The sequence below is a fragment of the Mytilus californianus genome, unplaced genomic scaffold (assembly GCF_021869535.1).
Source record: "Mytilus californianus isolate M0D057914Y unplaced genomic scaffold, xbMytCali1.0.p SCAF_3, whole genome shotgun sequence".
Classification (NCBI taxonomy): Eukaryota; Metazoa; Mollusca; class Bivalvia; order Mytilida; family Mytilidae; genus Mytilus; species Mytilus californianus.
The window spans coordinates 62,428,468-62,449,991 of record NW_026262679.1 but is presented as its reverse complement, the minus strand read 5'-3'; the positions used below and the strand labels follow the sequence as shown (position 1 = coordinate 62,449,991).

Sequence of the window (21,524 nt, the reverse complement as noted above, 5' to 3'; positions counted from 1 at the left end):
TTCTATAGCAGCAGTTTTATTGGATTTTTTTCTAAATCTAACCAGTAAAGATCCTGTTTTAAAATATTAATAGACAGCTTGCATACTTTTAAACATTATGTATATTTGTTGACCTAATTTCTTACAAAAAATTGAATTCTGAATTATTTCCAGATAGTCAATGATTGAATCTAATCAGAAATTGTTGTCATATGACTGTATGTTATTGAATGTCAAATGTTTTGCAGGTAGGAATCTAAATGTTTTACTTAAGGTATTTTGTACTGTAGCAGTAGCTGCATCCATATGTAAGCTCACATTTGTTGTCTGTTTTCAAGTGCACATCCATTTTTTATAAACAAACTTTGTTACGGGTTATGTTCTTCTCATATGTTTTATGATGGTATGATACTAAACACCTAACGGGAAGGATTGTGCTTGATTTTCATATGATGAAGACATAATCTTTCAATCAGTTTAATTGAGGTGTGGAGCTGGTATGTCAGTAACTGCTAGTAGTCCTTAATTTATGTATCATTGTCATTTTGCTTAGTCTCTTTTGTTACCTATTCTGACATCCGACTCGGACTTCTTTTAAACTGAGTTTTACTGTGTGTATTGCTGTGTGTTTGTTTATTCTACATTGGCTAGAGGTATAGGGGGAGGGTTGAGATCTCCTAAAAACATTTTTCTCAATGTGTTGTCAACCCATTGGTGGCCTTCAGCTGTTTTCTGCTCTTTGGTCGGGTTGTTGTTTCTTTGACACATTCCCTATTTCCATTCTTAATTTTATTTAATGAAGTGAATTATAGCAGATACCTCTCTTATTAGTTCATGTTTATGTTATGTTTAGTATGCCTTGTGAATCCAACAAGTCTTTCTCCATCATATTTTTATTGCTTTTCTGCTTATGATATTGATATATGTGACACAAGCTTTTACTGGAATTGAGTTCCTTTTAAAATGTGGTTAAGGTTAGAAATTTGACTCATCAGTATCTTTTAATAACATGAAGTTGACAAATGCTGCATAAATCAAGAAAATATACAGAAAAAAAATTATCAGACATTTTTTTCACTTACTGCTGATTCATTAATATTAGTTGGGTACTAATTTTTGCGGTTAAGATAATTAATGAACTTAAATACTCTACGGAATATAAAATTTAAATTACTCTGATAGGACTATGAATTATTAGGTACCCTGAAAATAGCATTTTTTGTCCAAACATGAAAAATGTGTACCAAAAAAAAAAAAAAAAAAATGAATCCATTACAATGTAAACAGATGAAATTGGCATGTCAGAAACATGCTTTTCTTAACTTAATCTTCCATATTGAAAACTGTTTTGTTCCTGATCGGCTTAACTTAAGTAATCCTGTGTGTTGTAAAATTATAATCACAAATAATTATGGCTTCCGTGTTTGACTACAAAAAAATGTATATGGAGTAAAAAGAATTACATCAGATAGACTGTTAAGTGTTAATAAATCAATTTACCATGTTTATGGTATTGTTTACAATCCTCTCACAGTCAGGTTAAAAAGACATAAAAGTATTGTATAAAGTATTTATTTATAATTTTGTTTTTGAATGTAAAAAAGGACCTGTTCCTTTAAAAACATAAATTTATTTCAAGTGGCTATCAGATTTTGAATGAATGTTGATTTAATATATAAAGTCTAGCTACCTTGAAATATTGAAAGAAGTTAACAATGTTTCCTGCAATGACCAAAGTTAGATGACAAGGCATATTCATGGAACAAGGTTTGGCTGTAAGAGAACTGCTTTAACAATCATTTTAAGAAAATATATAAAAAGCAAAGAAATTTCAATGGAATGATCATGAATGATAGTATATTTCGATAGTCAATTTTAAAAGGCTTTGGTAGGTGTATTTTTTTAAGGCTTTTTTCTTTTTACAATTGATTGATTGATTGTTGGTTGCTTAACATCCAGTGGCAAATATTTCATGGTGGTTTTTTTTAATTTTTTTTACAATTGATGCCATCTAATTGACATTTTTTTCGGAAACACTTTAGTCTAGTATTGTTAGCCATGTTACACATGTAACAATTAAAAGAAAGAGGCTATATGTTTTTTGAACCAATAGATTGAGGTTTTCAAAATACCAATTATCTTAAGACTGCATGTATATAAAATTGATGAAAACAATGAAATCAAGATTCCACAAAAAATACAATGATTTTTTGATCTACCTAAATTTGTATCCACAAAAATAACTGAACTTAAATATTTAAATCATAATAATTTGTTACAAGAAAAATTAGGCAAGTTAATTGGTGAGAAACTGTTTCCTCTTAGTATCTTAGGAAAAAATATAGAAATCCTATCCTGTTTCCTCATTCATTCATGGACATAACTCGATTATAGGAAGTGATTATTTAAATGAGAAGTAAATAAAAATAAATTAAGTATAACAGAAGGAAATTATCTGCAATTGTCCAAAAATAGAAATACAATTACAACTGATGTAATTGATAATCTACAGAAATGAAAATTGTTGCAATATTAATAAAATAGATGGATACTTTTAAGGTTAGGCAGATGACACTTCTGCCATTGCATGATAACCACACATTATATGATAAACTTTATATCATGTCAACATACTAAGCAGACTCTTTATAGTTGTGAACAACATAACAAGACAAGCTTTACTTCAATCTGACAGATTTCGATATTGATCTTTTGCATTTATATTTGTAATGTGCATGGAACTACATAAATCCAATTTCACTGAATTTGTTAAATCAGATAAACACTAGTTGCAAAAATATAACATATCTGATTTAAATGATACATATTTAATGAAAAGTTTTTTTGGATGTCAAATATCAAAACAGTGCCAATCACATGGTACCTATGAAGGGGTCATCTTAGGGCTTATTACATATGTAAGCTGTTTGAAATGGAAACTAGTGAATTTATATGTTGTGCACAAATAACGCTGGCCAGAAATTTACTTGTCTTGTAAGTCAGTTAATTTAATGTTATGTTACTGTACCAAAAATTAACAGATTTAATGGATGAGCGATCTTACCAGCCTTGAGGGTAGGTGTTTTGACTAAAGTGCATACTATTCTTGCTTATTGAGTTTACAATATGACATAATTGTCAATGCATACTGATAGAATTTGGAATATTTAAAAACACATGCCTTTAAACAGATGGAAAAAAGGGGGATTCAAATTCAGATTCAATATTTATTAAAGTCTCACCACTTGTATAACATAAAACATTTGTATCCAAATATAAAACATAGTGTATATTAAACCTAACAGTGAAATATCATTAGCTTAAATACTAAAACATTAGGGATGTGAAGATGTGATTTTCATCACAAAAGATAATGTGAAATAATGAGAAAATTTTGAATTAATTAGAGTTTGACATACATGTATTGCATCTATAGACAGTTTTCTATTGTTGAAGAACTTGACCTTTTGTTGTCTTTGTTTTTTTTTGTTTGTTTGTTTGCTTTCTCGTTGACATGTTTTGTTTGTAAATATATCCTGTTTATATGAAGAAATTGTAGAGTGTGAAACAAGATACTCTGTATACACTGAAAAATGTTTAAGAATATACATACTGTATATTCAGAAATTATTGCGATGTTTTTATTATTGCGAAAAATGCAACCAGGTTATAATTGCAATAATTAAAACTCGCATTTTGAAATTTTCTATATGAGTTAAACAGGATTTTTCTCAATATGGCAAAAACTAAAATCGCATTTTAGTCTAAAATGACAAAATCGCAATAATAAATGCACGCAATAATTTCTGAATTTACAGTAGGATATGACTTATATGGGTGGAAATGGGAAATTGTTCCAGGTTAGTTTGTATTAGGCAATGCACTGGTAATAAGTACATGTACTGGGTTATGAAATCTGCAAAGAAATTATCCCTTGTTATTTCAGACTGACATGCAATTTCATAATATATATATAAGCAGATTTTAAGATTATGAGTTATTTTAAAAAACCTTTGTTAAAATAATAAGAATGATTGTATTACCGATAGTCATATGCTTGATTAGTTGCAGTAGGTTAGTTTATGGAATGATTTTTGTCTCGCCTTGACAGAGTTAATCAAAGTACTGAATTACTGAACATTGGATGACTGCAAGTTCTTGTGGATGGTCACAAGCACTTGTCTCAGAAAAAAAAATCACATCTCTATACCTAAAAGTGAGGTTAATGTACAGATATAATTTTTTTTTCTTAGACAAGTTCGTGCGTGGATGATAAATAAATGACAGGGAATTAAACCTCACCGTAATAAATATGATATTGAAGTGATACAAATCAGTATACTCTGGTTTGTTGTTCTATATTATATTAATATTTGTATATTACAGTTACATGTATATATAATTTTCATCCATTTGTATATCATTCTATTCTACTATATTAATAATAGTGCAGTGCAAGTGCATGGTGGACACTCTTCTGTAATAATTCGATATTTCTAATAGATTGGATTTGAGTAGGCATTCATATTTTCCCGCCAAACTTCCAACCTCCCATGCAGAGTTATTGGTCCTTGAGAGAGAGCGAGGACCGATAACTCTGCATGGGAGATTGCAAACGTTCTTGAGATATTCTTCCGCATGCGTTAACACACATTTTCTGTATGTGTGCATAGATATTAAAGATTTTTTACTTACATATATATTTCTAACGACAAATCATTTTCATATTATTAATTTATGTTCTAAAAAAAATATTTTTAGGAGTATCCATTGAAAATATGAATTTATAACAAGCGATAAGGAATGTTATTTTGCACTCGATAATGTCCGCGTATTTATCATGTTTATAGATCGGTTACAATCCCAACATGAAAGTTACGTAATGGAATTCTAGGCGACAGCAATACACCGGAATGCCCTCACGGTAATCCGTTGTAAAAAGCATGACATAGGTATGCTTTTTCCGGAGGCGGCGATGTCAATAATGTTTTAGTTTGTGATTAGGTCTAGTATGATATTTGGTATGCAGTTGTATAAACATTGGCACATCTCATTTCCATGGAGATTATTTGGCTCCGCCCCCTCAGTCATGGTCTATTGACTTTAAAACTTTTGCTTAGTTTACATGTATTAGTTTGTGATTAGGTCAGTTCAAGGGGAAGCATTAGTGGTAGGCCAATGTTAATTGGTATGCAGTTGTATAAGCATTAGCACATCTCATTTCCATGGAGATTATTTGGTCCTGCCCCCTTAGTCATGTTCTATTAACTTTGAAACTTTTGCTTAGTGTACATGTATTAGTTTGTGATTAGATCAGTTTTAAGATGAACCACTAATGTTAAGTCAATGATATTTGGTATGCAAATTTATTGGCATTTGCAAGTCTTGTTTCCATGGAGATTATATAGCCCCACCCCCTCATCATGGTTCATTGACTTTGAAACTTTTATATAGTTTACAACGACTTATGATAAGTCAATGGTGTTTGGTATGCAGTTGTATTAGCATTGGCACATTTCATTTCCATGGAAATTGTTTAGCCCTGTACCTTCAGTCATGGTTCGTTGACTTTGAATATTGCATAACTTTCATGTTAAAGTATTGCTATTTTAATTTCAACATTTGCATTATCAAAATAACAAATAGGCGAGACATGTCTCTGTGTTAACAGTTTATTTAGTTCAAGTTATTTAAGTTAAAGGAGTAGTATATCATGTCCACGGTACAGCACTGTTAGATCTTGTGTAAGATATTTCTATTACCAGCATTTTATTCCTTGAAAATTTAATAGAAATATGTAGCCTTAAAGATTAGATTATTCATATATAATCAGAAAATCAAAGGGTGGAAAAGTAATTTATTTTGTATAAAGCAACAGCAACAATTTCACTATGTTGCTGGAAGAAACCATAAAAAAATGTAGAAGGTCTCTTATTTGGATGCAAGCAACATGTGTAAGACCATTTCTACAGCTGCAAGTTTGGAAGGCCTAGGAATCATATTAGATATTTGTTTTTATAATTTTATAAGATTAACAAGTGTGGACACAGATCAGTGTGGATAGTATGATTGGATGTTTGACAGTATCATTAGTAAAAGATTTCGGTTAAATGTGGAAATTGTTTCTCAGTTTAGAAGACATTTAATGTTTTTTAGTAATGACAATGCCTGACATGATGATTGGGGCTAGATGAGCTAGAAAGTGAATTTCTGTGTTATTTTTTAATAATTCTTTGAAAATATATCCTCCAAAGCTGGTCAAAGCAAAAAGAAGTTTTGACCAGTATGAAAATGATATCAACAAAAGAACCTTTGTGAGCATGCTTCAAAGACTCATAACTAACTACAGAAGTCATATGATAAAATGTCAGGTGGATATTATAAACATCTACTTAATATGTCTAAATATCTAAAAAGTTTTAGTATTCAATATGAAAAAGCTATTGCAAAAGTATTCTCTTTTCAGTTTTTTTTGTTATATGGATACAAATATAAGTGATACCAATACAGTAAGGCAGTTTTGTTATGGTATGAAAGTGTAGTAATTAGCATTTACTGTTAATTCACACAAATTAAGAAATAAACAAATGAATGATAAATGTTGAACATGTACAATGAAATATATTTTAGAAATCAATTAGGCCAGATAGGCCTTATAAATTTTGGTCTTTTTTTTAACATACTGAATGACCATTTACTCTCAGGACTGAGTCGCCAGTAGGCAGTACAGATGTAAAACAATGTGGATAGTGTCCACATGTGGACACAGATGATGCCCCCGCTTGCATATCATATAGTTATAAAGGGACATAACTGAAGAACGGTAAAAGTGACGCTACCCAAATTTGAACTTGATCTGAGTTTTGTGGTAATAAGCATTGTGTGTAAGTCTCATAACATTTGGTTGAGGCTAACTTAAGTAGAGAACAGAAACTCAAAATTCAGCAATTTTTCTATTTGTAAACACGCATAACTCTAGAACGGTTGTGTATAAGTTTTATAACATTTGGTTGAAACAAACTAAAGATGGAGAACGGAAACGAAAAAATTCAGCAATTTTTGTCGAGCCTGCGACTTTTGTCACAGAAAGCTCGACATAGGGATAGCGATCTGGCGGCGGCAGCGTTAGCTAACTTCTTAAAAGCTTTATATTTTAGAAGATGGAAGACCTGGATGCTTCATACTTTGTATATGGATGCCTCATGTTACGAAGTTTCCGTCAGTCACATGTCCAATGTCCTTGACCTCATTTTCATGGTTCAGTGACTACTTGAAAAAAAAGTTCAGATTTTTTGTAATGTTAAATTCTCTCTTATTATAAGTAATAGGATAACAATATTTGGTATGTGCGTACCTTGCAAGGTCCTCATGCCCGTCAGACAGTTTTCACTTGACCTCAACCTCATTTCATGGATCAGTGAACTAGGTTAAGTTTTCGTGGTCAAGTCCATATCTCAGATACTATAAGCAATAGGTCTAGTATATTCGGTGTATGGAAGGACTGTAAGGTGTACATGTCCAACTGGCAGGTGTCATCTGACCTTGACCTCATTTTCATGGTTCAGTGGTTATAGTTAAGTTTTTGTGTTTTGGTCTGTTTTTCTTATACTGTATGCAATAGGTCTACTATATTTGGTGTATGGAATGATTGTAAGGTGTACATGTCTAGCTGGCAGGTGTCATCTGACCTTGACCTCATTTTCATGGTTCAGTGGTCAAAGTTAAGTTTTTGAGTTTTGGTCTTTTTTTCTAATACTGCATGCAATAGGTCAGCTATATTTGGTGTATGGAATGATTGTAAGGTGTACATGTCTAGCTGGCAGGTGTCATCTTACCTTGACCTCATTTTCATGGTTCAGTGGTCAAAGTTAAGTTTTTGAGTTTGGGTCTTTTTTTCTAATACTATATGCAATAGTTCAACTATATTTGGTGTATGGAAATATTTTATGATCTATATGTCAGTCACGCAGGTTTTATTTGACCTTGACCTCATTTTCAAGGTTCATTGCTCAGTGTTAAGTTTTTGTGTTTTCGTCTGTTTTTCTTAAACTATAAGCAATAGGTCAACTATATTTGTTGTATGGAAGAATTGTTAGCTGTACATGCCTGCCTAGCATGGTTCATCTGACCTTGACCTCATTTTCATGGTTCATTGGTCAATGTTTAGTTAACTTGGTTAATGTTAAGTTTATGTGACAGTTGTAATAAAGCTTTATATTTAGGACTATCAACATAATATCAATGATTAGTAAAGAAGGCGAGACATTTCAGCGTGTGCACTCTTGTTATGTTTATAAAGGGACATAACTCAAGAATGGTAAAAGTGTCGCCACCAAATTTCGTACTTAATCTGTATTATGTAGTAATAAGCATTGTGTATAAGTTTCATAACATTTGGTTGTGGCAAACTAAAGTTAGAAAATGGAAACAAAAAATTTGTACTTGATCTTAGTTTTGTGGTAATGAATATTGTGTATAGGTTTCATAATGTTTGGTTGGGGCAAACTTAAGTTACAGAATGGAAACTAAAAATTTAGCAATCTTTCGATTTATAAAGGGGCGTAACTCAATAATGGTTAAAGTGACCCTACCCAAATTCAACTTGATCTGTATTTTATCAGTGGAAGTCAAAATTAAACATTGCATTGTATAAAGCATTGATTGTAGTTGATTCAACTATAATCATGGACAAAGGAAGATAACTCCAATTTTAAAATTACTTGATATTTAGAAGAAAATAAAAATTTAGCAATTTTTCCATTTATAAAGGGGCATAACTCAAGAACGGTTTAAGTGACGCCACCAAAATTCAAACTTGATCTGTGTTTTGTGGTAATAAGCATTGTGTATAAGTTTCATAACATTTGGTTGAGGCATACTCAAATTAGAGAACAGAAACGAAAAATTCAACAATTTTTCCATTTGTAAAGGGGCATAACTCTAGAACGGTAAAAGTGACGCTACCAAAATTCAAAATTGATCTGTGTTTTGTGGTAATAAGCATTGTGTATAAGTTTCATAACATTTGGTTGAGGCAAACTAAAGTCAGAGAACGGAAACCAATTTTGGGACATACGTACGTTATGCCCCCTCCGCTACGGCGGGGGCATAAAAATAAAGTGTAACAAAAGAACCTAGCATCATATTGCTAATAGCGCCAGTAGCATTGTTTGGTGAATTTGTGCTTTTTTTTTTTCAGTTTGGCTAATGGACAAAAAATGTTTGGTTCAAATCTAAATAAAATGCTTTTATCTCCCTATTACTTACATTGTACATAGAATAGATACTACTTTGACAATTCCTTGTACATGAGAGTTGTCTGTCAAATCTTTATTTCACAAAGAATGAATTGCATAACAATGAACTGAGCTCAAAGCAAAGCACTTTAATAATACACTTAGACAATGAGCTCAATCCAGTTATATACTTTGTACTACAGGTCCTTCATGAACATCCTACTGGTCAAAACCATATCTCACAAACATGCCATACTACATGGTTGGATCAGAAGTCCTGAAAAGGACATGAACTTTATTAACATAGTTTAAGTATAGCAAATTAGTTAAAGCGGTTTTGAGTTAATGTCCGACATGTTGACGATGGACAGACAGACGGACAACAGTATACAATAGTACGTCCCGTAAACGGGCGTATAAAAATGACAGGGTGTCATACCACACCAAAACCTTCTGAAGGAAACACTAAGTTGGCAAACAAATTTTTTTTTTTTATCATTGACAACCCTGTATAACCTTGCAGCAGTATCGAGTCTACATGCATTACCTTGTATATTTCATGTACATTGAACTTAAAAATATGTGGTCATTGTCAAAGTTAGTTATGTCAGTTATAATTTACACATTTACTGAAACATGCCAGAGAAGTGCAAGTACAAACTTTTGAATTTGATCTGCAAACTGGGAAAGCCATCCTTTTATATGAATAAAATTCCACAATTTATTAAATTGAAAGGGAGCTTGCATCAATAGATATATATAAACAATTAACCAAAGTTTCATTATCCCGCATATTATTACATGTACATTGAACTAAAACAAATTGTGGTCATTGTCAAAATTATAATTTACAGTTTACTTTTCCAATGCTTTCAATTTAAGATTAGGGCATTTTTGTCATTGGAATTGAGTTTTGTAGTCGGGAGATTACTCTAACCTCCAACGACTGTTTTGCGACATCAGCTAGGGCAGTGGGACTTCAGCAGGTCCCATATCAGATAGATGATATTTGCCCGTCCAAAGTGGATGTGCTGCTTCATTGCTTCTGTAGGCGACTGGATCCATATAAATTAAGCCTCAATTTATTCAATTTTTTTCTTCATTTAAGTAAGTTTGATCAACCTGCCACCCGTTATCTTCTCATATTTGGACAGTTTTCACATTGACCCATCCAGTGGCGGATCCAGAAATTTTCATAAGAGGGGGCCCACTGACTGCCTAAGAGGGGGCCTGCTCCAGTCATGCTTCAGTGATTCCCTATATAATCAACCAAATTTTTCCCACAAAAGTGGGGGCCTGGCCCCCTGGCCCCCCCCCTAAATCCGCCTCTGCCATCAATACGGACATTTTAGAGGGTATGAATGCCCTTTACCGTCAGGCGTCTAACGGTCATTTTTGGCTACCGTTAGCGTCAAATATGTTAACATTTTACCGTGATTCGTCAACATATCCTTATCTTAATTCGTCAGAGGTCTCAAATAATTATCGTTACCGTTATTTTTGGCAAAAAATTAACGTGATTCGTCAAAATCTGTCGTGTTTTTTTATCGTCTTGAAGAAAGTCTTCATTTTATCGTCATGCACCAAAAATTACCGTTTTTATCGTCTTGAAGAAAGTCTTCATTTTATCGTCATGCACCAAAAATTACCGTTAACATCATTTGGCAAGATTTTTTACCGTTATTTGTCATGAAGGTACTCCCATTACCACCCTCATTTTAACTTTCACTTTATAAGAATGTCACATGACCAACATTATGGGAACTGATTTATGCAAATGACCCTTATTCAATAGGAAAACATAATCTTTATAAATCAAGCCTCAATTAGTTATTTTTCTCTTCATCTTTAATCGACCTGCCACCTGCTATTTTCTCATATTTGGACAGTTTTCACATTGACACATCAATACTGGCATTTTTACTTTAACTTTAAAAGATTGTGACATGACCAACAGAAAAAGTAATTTACAATGCATTATGAGAGCTGATTTATGAAAATGACCCTTATTCAATAGCAAAAAAAAACATAATCTAACACCTCGTTCATTTATGATGCAAATAAGCTGAATGGCTGAGTGTGTTCAATTTGAAAATAAAGAGTTAAAATGCCGGAATCGCAAAAACAGATGTTGGACATCAGAGTAATCTCGGACTATGAGTATGAGTTTTAGGCAATTTGTAGGGGAGAGGGTTCAAGGGAAGCAAATGCTCTTTAAATTATGCATGTTTCAAAAATTGGGGAAAAATTACACAGAGAGTTGTCATTTTTTTCAGACTTAATTTAAATAACGACTTATGTAGACTTACCTTCTAATTCTATAAAAAAATTCACAACTACTGAACAGGAACAATCATGGTACATTTTTGTCTATGAAACTACACTATGACATCTGATCTGCAAACCCTACAAACAGACACAGAAATATCATCAAATAGTGAAATATAAGATTGATTGCACCTTGTATGGATAGTTCCGACACGTGTTACATGGGGAGCCCGTTTGTTTACAAATAATAATGTCACGTGATCACGCACTGACCGTCACAATTTTTATCCTCCACCATTATTATTACACAATATTACTGTACTTGCACAATTCACAAATGCATAACCCATTTATCTTGCGGACATGTAATGGGAATGTACACGGTAATCAAAAACTTCAAAACTTTGCATGTACAGTTAATGAAGAAGTTATTTTATCAAATAGATAAGATTTTCACTCATGACACAAATTGACTGGGTGTCATCACCATCGGGGATAATTGATAAATGGGATTAAATTGACCGCCAAGAAGGTGTAGAGAACCACCTCTGGAGAACCTTAACATTAATTAGTAATACTCACCAAAATTTCTCTATAATTAACGCTATTTTCTGTTGGAAAATTTGAGAAAGATGCTGATAAACTTATTTGGTGACAGATTATTTTCTTGTTATGGCGCGAAATATATTCTTACTCTTAATGCTTGACGTAACAAAATTTGTATAGAATTATATTTTACTAAAGCTCAGCGTAAATATGCAGAAGCATGACAATACATTAATGATAAAATGTGTAAATATTTCTGTAAAAGAATATAATTTTACTTTACCAGTATACTTCACTTAGAATTACATTTGAGCGCAAGAAAATCTCTATGTGAATCGGCTAAATCCCGGGGTCGAAGTTCAACATATCAACGGAAATTTTTGCGTGTGATTGCGTTGCTTTAGATCAAGGCCACAGCTTTTCAACCAATCGGGGAATGTTTACTTGGGACATACATCTATTTTTACTGCAGGTTTTGACATGTTTAAATCGGGATTATAGAAAAATGGAATGTTGTTGGTTGATACAAAACAGAAAATGATGAACACTTTTAGCAAAAGATAAATTGGATCGGGGGTCTGTGAATTCACATTATTTGTACAACTCTCCTTACTCTTGGGAAGCGTGTGCTTTACATCGAGGCTTGCGTTGCTTTACATTGACGCCATAGTAGTTCAACCAATCGGGGAATGTTTATTTGGGGCATACATCTATTTTTACTGCAGGTTTTGGCATATTTTAATCGAAATTAGAGAAAAATGGAATGATGTTAGGAGATATAAAACAGAAAATGATAAATATTTTTAGCAAAAGATGAATTGGATCGGGGTTTTGTGTATTCACATTATTTGTACAACTCTCCTTACTGATGGCAAAAAATGGAATTTCCGTGACCTAAATGGTTCGCGAAAATTAATATTTTTATATATATATAGTAATTAGTACCTTTATTTGAACACTTGTCAATTTACCCATCTTTGTGGATATCTTAAATTCTTAATCAGTGTTTTTAATAATCCTTTCAGACTTTTAATGTTGATGGCAGATTTTTTGGTAACATCTGTTAAAATTTATTTGCGATTTATCTATATTCCATTCTGTAGTTAAGAGCTTCTCAAATTATGTATTAGACACTTGTCTATTAGTGTTGAAGATCATATGTTGAGGTCTTTTGTCTTTACTGGTTTTATTGTTGTGTTTGGTTGGCTGTCTCATTGATGGATACCCTTATAACCATAATATCATACTTTATATGATATAATTAAAAAGGTAATCTGATTGAAATATAGTACAAATGTGTCCATTGACCAGGTGAGTGTAAATGGACAGGTAACTCAAGTGGTAACATGTTACAAACTATTGATATTATAATTACTGGTCATTGTTGTATAAATACTATAATATGTTATTTCATTTCCTATTTGATAACAATGTCATTATATCTCAGTTAAAATTGCAAGTTTTTGAATTGATTTGTGAAAACCTATTGATAGTACTAGATTTTCAACTTCATATTGGTCTTTTGTATTGGTTAGCAATAAAAAAAACAAAGCAATTGACCAAGTTTTCAAATGGTTTGTTTAAAATGGCATACCATTAATGTTTAAATTCCATTCATTTTTCTGTATTGGATTTTAACTTATTTATGTAAGTAATATTATATATATGCTTTCAAATTTTTTGTACTTGACAATTTTTTTACTCATGGTTGGACTAACATGTTCATCTTAGCAAAAATAGAAAAAAAACAAACATCAGCATTTACTGTCAAGGAACTTTAGTTGGAAAATACTATTGTAAAACCTCGAAAAATAATAACTGAACTGAAAGCTATTTGAAGTTCTTTATATTAATGGTTTGTTTGACTTATTTAGCAAGTTTTTAAAGGTTACAAACTATCATGAATTTACTTTAATATTTGTTTGAAATCCTATCGAATGGAGTATAATTAGGTTTGGAAATTGAATGCAAATACAAAAGATGGCAGGCAGTATGCATGAGAAAGTCGGAAGAAGAAGCACTACAAAATTGACAAGCCATATAAAGTCTTTTATATTACTGAAATGTAAAGGTTGAAGAATTTAGTATAATTGAAGGAGAATCTCTATAATTCAACTTTTCATTACATGTTTTTCATTTTAAATCTTATATTTTGTACATGTTAATACTCACTGAACATCATTAGAAAAGCAATGTACCATATTTTGTAAACTGTCCATCAATTTAAAAATCATGGTGTTAAAAGATTTGTTGAACTTTTCAGCAAGTCTAGGAAAAAACATTTAATATCAATTTGTGTGCTTTCAAAATCAGAAATCACATTTACAGCATGAGATCAAAATTAAAACTCATGTTGCATCAAAATTTGCTTAACATTCATGTACAAGTTGATTTTTGTCCTTAAAAGGAAAAACATGCATTTTGGGGCTCAAAATTTAGGAATTGAAAAGTTGAAGTCCAAAAGATATAAAAATTAAAATGAATATAGAATAACTTTTCATTATCTCAAAAATATAACATTTATTTGTACAAGGTTTAGAAACAAGTAAAATATGAGGCTATGCATTTCTATATTGTTTTGTCTGAGCCGAGTACAAATAAAATATATGTTTTGAGAAAAAGTGATTGTTCTCTTTATACTACAACTCTTTAAACTTTTCAAAATAAAATATTTTAGGTAAAGTCATCAAATTTAAATTTTCAACATCAAAAACAATTAGGTTTTTATACAGTCAGTGACAGATAATGAAGCAAAAATATATACAGTATGCATTTTGACTGAAAATAGTTGCAGTATAAAGTTAAATTTATGCACTACTTCACGCAGTCCTAATAACAGCTAGTTTCATTTGAACATAAGAAATCTACTAGATGTACTACTTTTTTTTTTTGCCTCCACCATAGCAGAGGGGGCATTAAGTGTTACCCTTGTTCGTCCTGTCCGTCTGTACGTCCCAAAATTGGTTTCCGTTCTCTAACTTTAGTTTGCCTCAACCAAATGTTATGAAACTTATTCACAATGCTTATAATCACAAAACAGTCTTAACTACATGAATCCTGTATCTGTATGTGGAAGTTGACTCATGCATTTTTACAAGCGGGGGCATCTGTGGCCCATAGACACATTCTCCATTTATTTATTTTTTTATCTGCCTCCTTTTAAAAAAAATATATCAGAAAATGTTGTTTTGTTCGAGTCTGCTTTTCAAACAAATTATTTTTTAATTCTGGAATCTTATTTAATTTGCTTGTTGTTTTTGAGACAAAATAGTTTATTTTTTGTAATTTGTTGAATAGATTAGCTTCAACTTACTTATCAAGTAAGCCCCACTCCTGATAAAAAAAGAAATATTGATACGGAAATAACAAGCCCAAACAAAATCTTACTGTATATTTTGTCAAGTGGTTAAAATACCACTTGTTAACTTTTTATAAAGGTACTTCTTTTGTACAAAATACCACTTTTGACAACTAAACCTCTATTGTAGAAAATACTTTTTGAAATTGTTATTTATAACACTGTAAAGAAAGTGATAAGAATGACCTCTGTTATTTGATAGAAGAATGGTAAATGAATGGAGTTGGGATTTTTTCCCCAGCTATATGTCATATCTGACCATTTTTAGAAATCTTGTTGATTAGAATTAGCACAAACTTTTTCTACAGAAAGGAAAGATGGTTAATTTTAGAATCTTTTTAATAACAAGAGAGAGTCTGAAGGAATTATTATAAACAAAAATAATTAAAAAAAACTTATTTCATAATGACATGGATGTGAACTTTTATGCCGAAGACAAAAGAAAGGATGTATAGGAGACAATATTGACCTCATGATTTTTATTATTTTTACAGGTAGATCTTGGTGGACAGTGATGAGCAAGAAAGATACACACAAGGTATTTTTTTTTATATAGTTAAGATAGATTTTCTGCAGACTGTTACTCGCTATTTTGTGAGCTAGCATGTTAAAAAATCAGGCTCAGCATTTTAGTAGACAAAAACAGGGTTCAACGTCATATCACATTAACATGTTCTCTCCCTGATATACATGTAATATTTGCCACTGGACTTTAAAAACCACTCATTATAGCAGGGATGCCTCAATAAGATAAACCAAACTAATTGGGAGCAATTTATTCAGTCTGTAATGAGATCTACCAAGTTGATCAGAATCAAATTAGATTGAGTCAAATGAGATTGAGAGAAAAAAATATTGATCTATTGCAATCATTTTTAAATGTGATTAATGGCTGGTGTTTTAGAAGACTTGTTTGAATCCCTTGGTTTACCTACTTTGCAAACTTACTTATTGCATTCATCTTTAATTTGTTCTTACCCTGATTTTGCATGAAATATTTAACCCTGGATATTGAGCAGACAACAATCAATCAATTCAAATTTTTAATGTGTTCTACTTTTCATAAAAGGAAGCAGTCTGCTTATGATAGAATATTGCAATAATTGGCACATTGTAGGTAAATAAACTATCCACATTCTATTAGATTAACAATCGATTGTTTTTTATAAGAACTAGTCATTCTGTTAGTCATATGATATTTCTTTTAAATAGTGTTCATTGTTGATGATGCTGTTAGATATCAAGCTTTTTGTTTGTGTGTCATGAAATGTAAGTGAGAATTATTCATTGTTTGAAAAACGTGACAGATACTTATCTGCAATTTCAAACGATGAATTTTATTCCTTGTTGAGTTGTCAATATTAACATGTAGATGGGGAAAACTGAGAGTCTAATGGTGAGCAGAAGTCTCAAAGGAGATAACAATATTATTGACATTTAAAGAGAAGTCTGCAGAGATGATATTATTATTTTAAAAGTCGCACAAACTGATGAGGAGCTGGAAACATATTGATAATTTCTTAAAATTTATAATTTAATACTGTCTGAAAAGCTGAGGACATACATTTTTTCCATCTTTATGGCACTCACTAGTATAAAAGTATGTCACTTGTAAAATTGGCGTGGTAGATAGATCTTTTTACATAATTTGTGATATCAGACATTGAGAAAAATAAAAAGAGAGACAAAAGATACCAAAGGGACATTCAAACTCATAAGACGAAAACAAACTGACAATGCCATGGCAAAAAACGAAATAAAAGTCATGTTATATAAATGTTACTGTGGGGGCAGTTGTTTATGTTGCTCAGAGGACCAGCTTTCATTGTTTTGATATTAAACCATTTGTATTATATTTCACTTCCTATTTCATCATGGGTCCTTAATCTTCCAATAATCTGCTGATATTATAACAATATATTTGTGGCCGACTTTTCTATCGTTGAACATAGTTGTGTTAATGAAATCTAGAAAATTTGACATTAAAAGTTAACAGCTTTTAGAATATCAATTTTATATAGTCGTTTTGTGAATAGAGCATGAACGGTTTTAATATCAAGTGTTGGTTAAAATGATCATTTTAGAATGTCATTTGTATAAGAGAGGCGAAAGATACTAAAAGGACTTTCAAACTTATAAGTCGAAAACAAACTGACAATGTCATGGCATTAAATGAAAAAAATAGTGAATAAAGATTTGTTTTATGATTTTTAGTATGCACCAGAGGAGGCGCACTTTCTCTAAAAGCAAAGCAGCTATTATGTATTATTTGTGCAAAGGACTGCCTACCTCATCAGGAGAAAAGTTCTTTGTTATTATTTGAATTTCACTTTTATTGTTCAATTAAATATATACAAAGATATTAAAGGACTGTTATTATTAAATAAAACTGATGGAACCTCACCTGTGAGAGATTCTTCAATCGGCATTGAAGTGTGTCTTATGATAGTGAGTCAATTTCATGTGCAGATAAGATCTTGCCTGGCGAGTCAAATTAAAGTCATTAAGCACTTAAAAGTTTGTAGAAAGAGCAAAGTCTGGTAAGCTCAGAGTCAGAATTATCAGTGGGAAATCTAGTGCCAAAAATTACCTCTCCTGTAAACACTGAAAACTAGATCTTTTCAATGTTTGTCCCACTTTAGCAAGGACGCTATCAATTATAAATTCACAGGAAAACATTCTGGTAAATAATAAAAATAGAAATAAGTTGAAATAATAACAAAACTTCCATTTAATGTTATCATTTCCCTCCTTAGATAGAAAACGACGAGTACAGCAGACTAAAGGAGCTTGGTGTAAAATTGGTTTAAAATGTTGCTATGCAAATGAATTCCTGGAGTACCAACTTCAATTTATTTTTTTACCTGCTGTATACCTCTCTGGAACATGCTAATTATCCATATATATATGCAGCTAGATCAGGGAAAAAATTCCAAGGGAATCGATTGATATGCAGCAAAGATTGGCACTTTTGAAATTAAGTTACTAAACAAATTCAAACCGACCTTCTCCCAATGTAAACATTGAATGTGAATAGATAGAGAAGACCGCAAATACATGTACAAAAATCGAGATGACCTTTTCTTAAAATTGTAAAAAAATAGTAGAAAGATGCCTACTTTGTAAGAATATTTATCTTTAATTTTTTAGCCTGCATAGACAGACTTTTATATTGTTATATTCATGAAAAGACAATATTTTTATATTGAATTTCTATGTGACAAGAGCAGACCGGTGTACTCGAAAAACTTAGAATGTGAAAATAAGGAAAATTTGGGAAATTGTAACATGTTAAGGACTTTGTGGAACACTCCAAAAATTGGTGACCCGAAAGATCTTTAGATTTTGTATGTACATGATTTTTTTCCATTTTTTTTTTATCAATATGCAGCATTAAAGATTGGCATTTTTTAGATTTCAGTTTCACAAGCTTCTAATGCAATTATCTCGATAAATACTGAACATAAAACATAGTGTATTTGCATGTTTATTTCTAATTACTCAGTTTAACAAATAATTTCCTTAAAATGTTCAATTGTTATTTAGAAATAACTTTTGATCAGTGTTGTCACCGGCATTGTTTTATTATTGATTTTCTCGACTCTATCATAAGAAGAGGTAATTTTCTTTTGTTCTTTTTTACTAGATTTCCAACTGTTATGTGTCACTGTGAGATGATGTGTCTGCTGATTTAGTTTTTTGGTTGATGATTAAGATAGCAATGTGGGTCAAGTTCAAAGTAGTGTTCCCAATAATATGCAGTAGTCCTAAATATGACTGACAGGCTGCTGACAGAAAGCAATCAATGTATCAATCAAACAGCATTGACACTTTTGGGATGGGGTGAAAAAATAGTTGGTCTTTCTTTCTTTCAACAGTTGTATTGAATGAGATCATTGTAAAAAAATCGAGACCTTCAGAAAAAGATTGTATTTATCTTATTTTAGGAATCCCATAGATTAGATATACACTATTCTCTTTCATTTAAAAGTCAGCTAAATTGAGCTAACTATATCAGTCTGTTTATTCGGTCTTTGTCATGTTTTTTTTGTAGACAGATTGACTTTTCAAAAACTGACATTATTTGGCCCAAGGTTTTTATTTGACAACACTAAATGCTTTTGGAGTGTTATATGTACATAATAATTGTGCAGTCCAGCTTTATCAGATTTTTTTTAGCATTAAGAAGTCTTGTATTGGAATTTTAATTGAAGTTTTTTTTATATTAAAGTTAATTTTAGAAACTTTTGTCATGTTTGATTGATTGTAGTTTTTCAAGTTGTAATAGGATCGGTTAGTTTACAAGTAAAATTTTATAATTGAGTTCTGCTGATCTAATTTGTACTATAATGAAACTAAAAACATGTTAGGTCAAGGGAAAAAAAACATAAGAACCAGCTTAAGTGACATAAGAGGCACAAGACTAGAAAACCTAAAATCAAGAAGGATACCGGTAGATAATATTAGATCCATAAGTATCTATATGAATTTAAAAGTTAAGATCATAGATGTATAAACCCATTATACATCTATGTTCAGATTAACAAAGTTAAAGCAAACTTAAAATCCTTAACAAGTCAATTTGGAACTTTAAACCAAGAAAAAAAGAAAACTTAAGACCATTGATAATATTAAATTTAAGGACTAGAAGAGAAAATAAATCAGCCACAAGAATTGAAGACTAACACTTACCATGACTGACCTTTCTTTTGACAAATTTTAAAAGTACAATTTTCAGCCTTAGGCCTCTCATGGTATTTTTGAGTTTCAGAGAGTGATTATTTACTATAATTTTACTGAATATTTTTCCTAAATGCTTACACTTTTGGCCATCTGGTTTGACTCCTTTTGATTTTTGTTTGATTGTTACATTACACTCCCATTTGTGATAAAAATAAATACTAACATTGTTATTAACTTACCCTGTAGTACTTACCTAAAATTAATTCTAAATGGCCAATTTTAGATAGCAACTGAAAATTGAATAGTCTTGTAGTAACAAGCTGTAATTATTTCCCTGTGGCACCTAATTCCCTTTTTGTTTTTGGTATCTTTGTGCTTGTTGAATGTTTTTTTTATCTTTATTTTTTCATTTTTTTCTATGTATGGGGGGGTTGATAGGGATATGGATATTATTAACTTATTTCATTACAGTTGACCATTACAAGTACTCGTTTTAAAACTTTAGATAGTTTTCAATTTATTGATCTTTGTTTATATTCCAGGAAACTTCACCAACTCGCAGGAACTCAAGATATGAAAAGTTTCACAAGTTGTTCAAGTCTGTCCCACCAGAGGAATCCCCCATTGATTGTAAGTAGATTGGTGTGTTATTTTTGAATCTTGATTAATGTACTTCGTAGGAAAAAATAAATGTGAAAAAAAGGACTTGTGGAATAAATGTCACAGAAATATCATAACCCAAGAATAATTTTAGACTTGTACCCATTTTAGAAAGAAAGAAGGGTAGTCAAACTGTTTGTCTCATGTGTCATTGTGGTAACTTACAACTTTATGAAATCATTTTTATGCCCCACCTAGGGTCATTATGTTTTTTGGTTTGTGCGTCCGTTCGTCTGTCCGTCCATCTGTCTGTCCCGCTTCAGGTTAAAGTTTTTGGTCAAGGTAGTTTTTGATGAAGTTGAAGTCGAATCAAATTGAAACTTAGTATACATGTTCACTATGATATGACCTTTTTAATTTTAAAGCCAAATTAGAGTTTTAACCCAAATTTCACGGTCCACTGAACATAGAAAATGATAGTGCAAGTGGGGCATCCGTGTACTATGGACACATTTTTGTTTTTTATTGCTATCCTTTTAATTTTATGCAAAAATTCTGCATTTCCCACTCATTTCTGCTAAAAGTTGAGCTGACTTGGCCTGAAAAGCCAGTTTGAGCCATTTCCAAGACTGGAAGTTAGATTTCTGTTTATCTGTTCAAGTTTTTGTAATTCTCTGAAATCATTACTCCAATTTGAACCACACTGGGTCTAGATATTTTTGAATTCATGGACATAAAAATTATTCATTCAAGTGACAGTGTAAGAAAATAGCAAAGGTTAATTTGCATTTAATGCTCATCTTTCTTTAATAATAAACATCCTTGCATGCAACCAGCTGCAAGTTCCTGACATG

The 21,524-nt window shown here is 31.4% G+C and overlaps 1 protein-coding gene and 1 long non-coding RNA gene across 9 annotated transcripts in view; both read left to right on the top strand.

The window, feature by feature from the left end:
- LOC127733148 (GRAM domain-containing protein 2B-like) overlaps positions 1–21,524 on the top strand; it is a 97,772-nt gene that overhangs the window by 43,593 nt on the left and 32,655 nt on the right. For all 8 annotated transcript variants that reach the window (XM_052242482.1, XM_052242481.1, XM_052242480.1 and 5 more), the window contains 2 exons: positions 15,882–15,925; positions 20,613–20,700. In XM_052242482.1, the coding sequence (XP_052098442.1) occupies positions 15,902–15,925; positions 20,613–20,700 (112 nt within the window). In that variant the 5' untranslated portion in view covers positions 15,882–15,901. The remainder of the gene's footprint in view (positions 1–15,881; positions 15,926–20,612; positions 20,701–21,524) is intronic.
- On the top strand, positions 7,103–9,241 carry LOC127733228 (uncharacterized). Its single transcript, XR_007996929.1, has 2 exons — positions 7,103–7,655; positions 7,803–9,241. It is a non-coding gene; the product is annotated as an uncharacterized LOC127733228 (long non-coding RNA).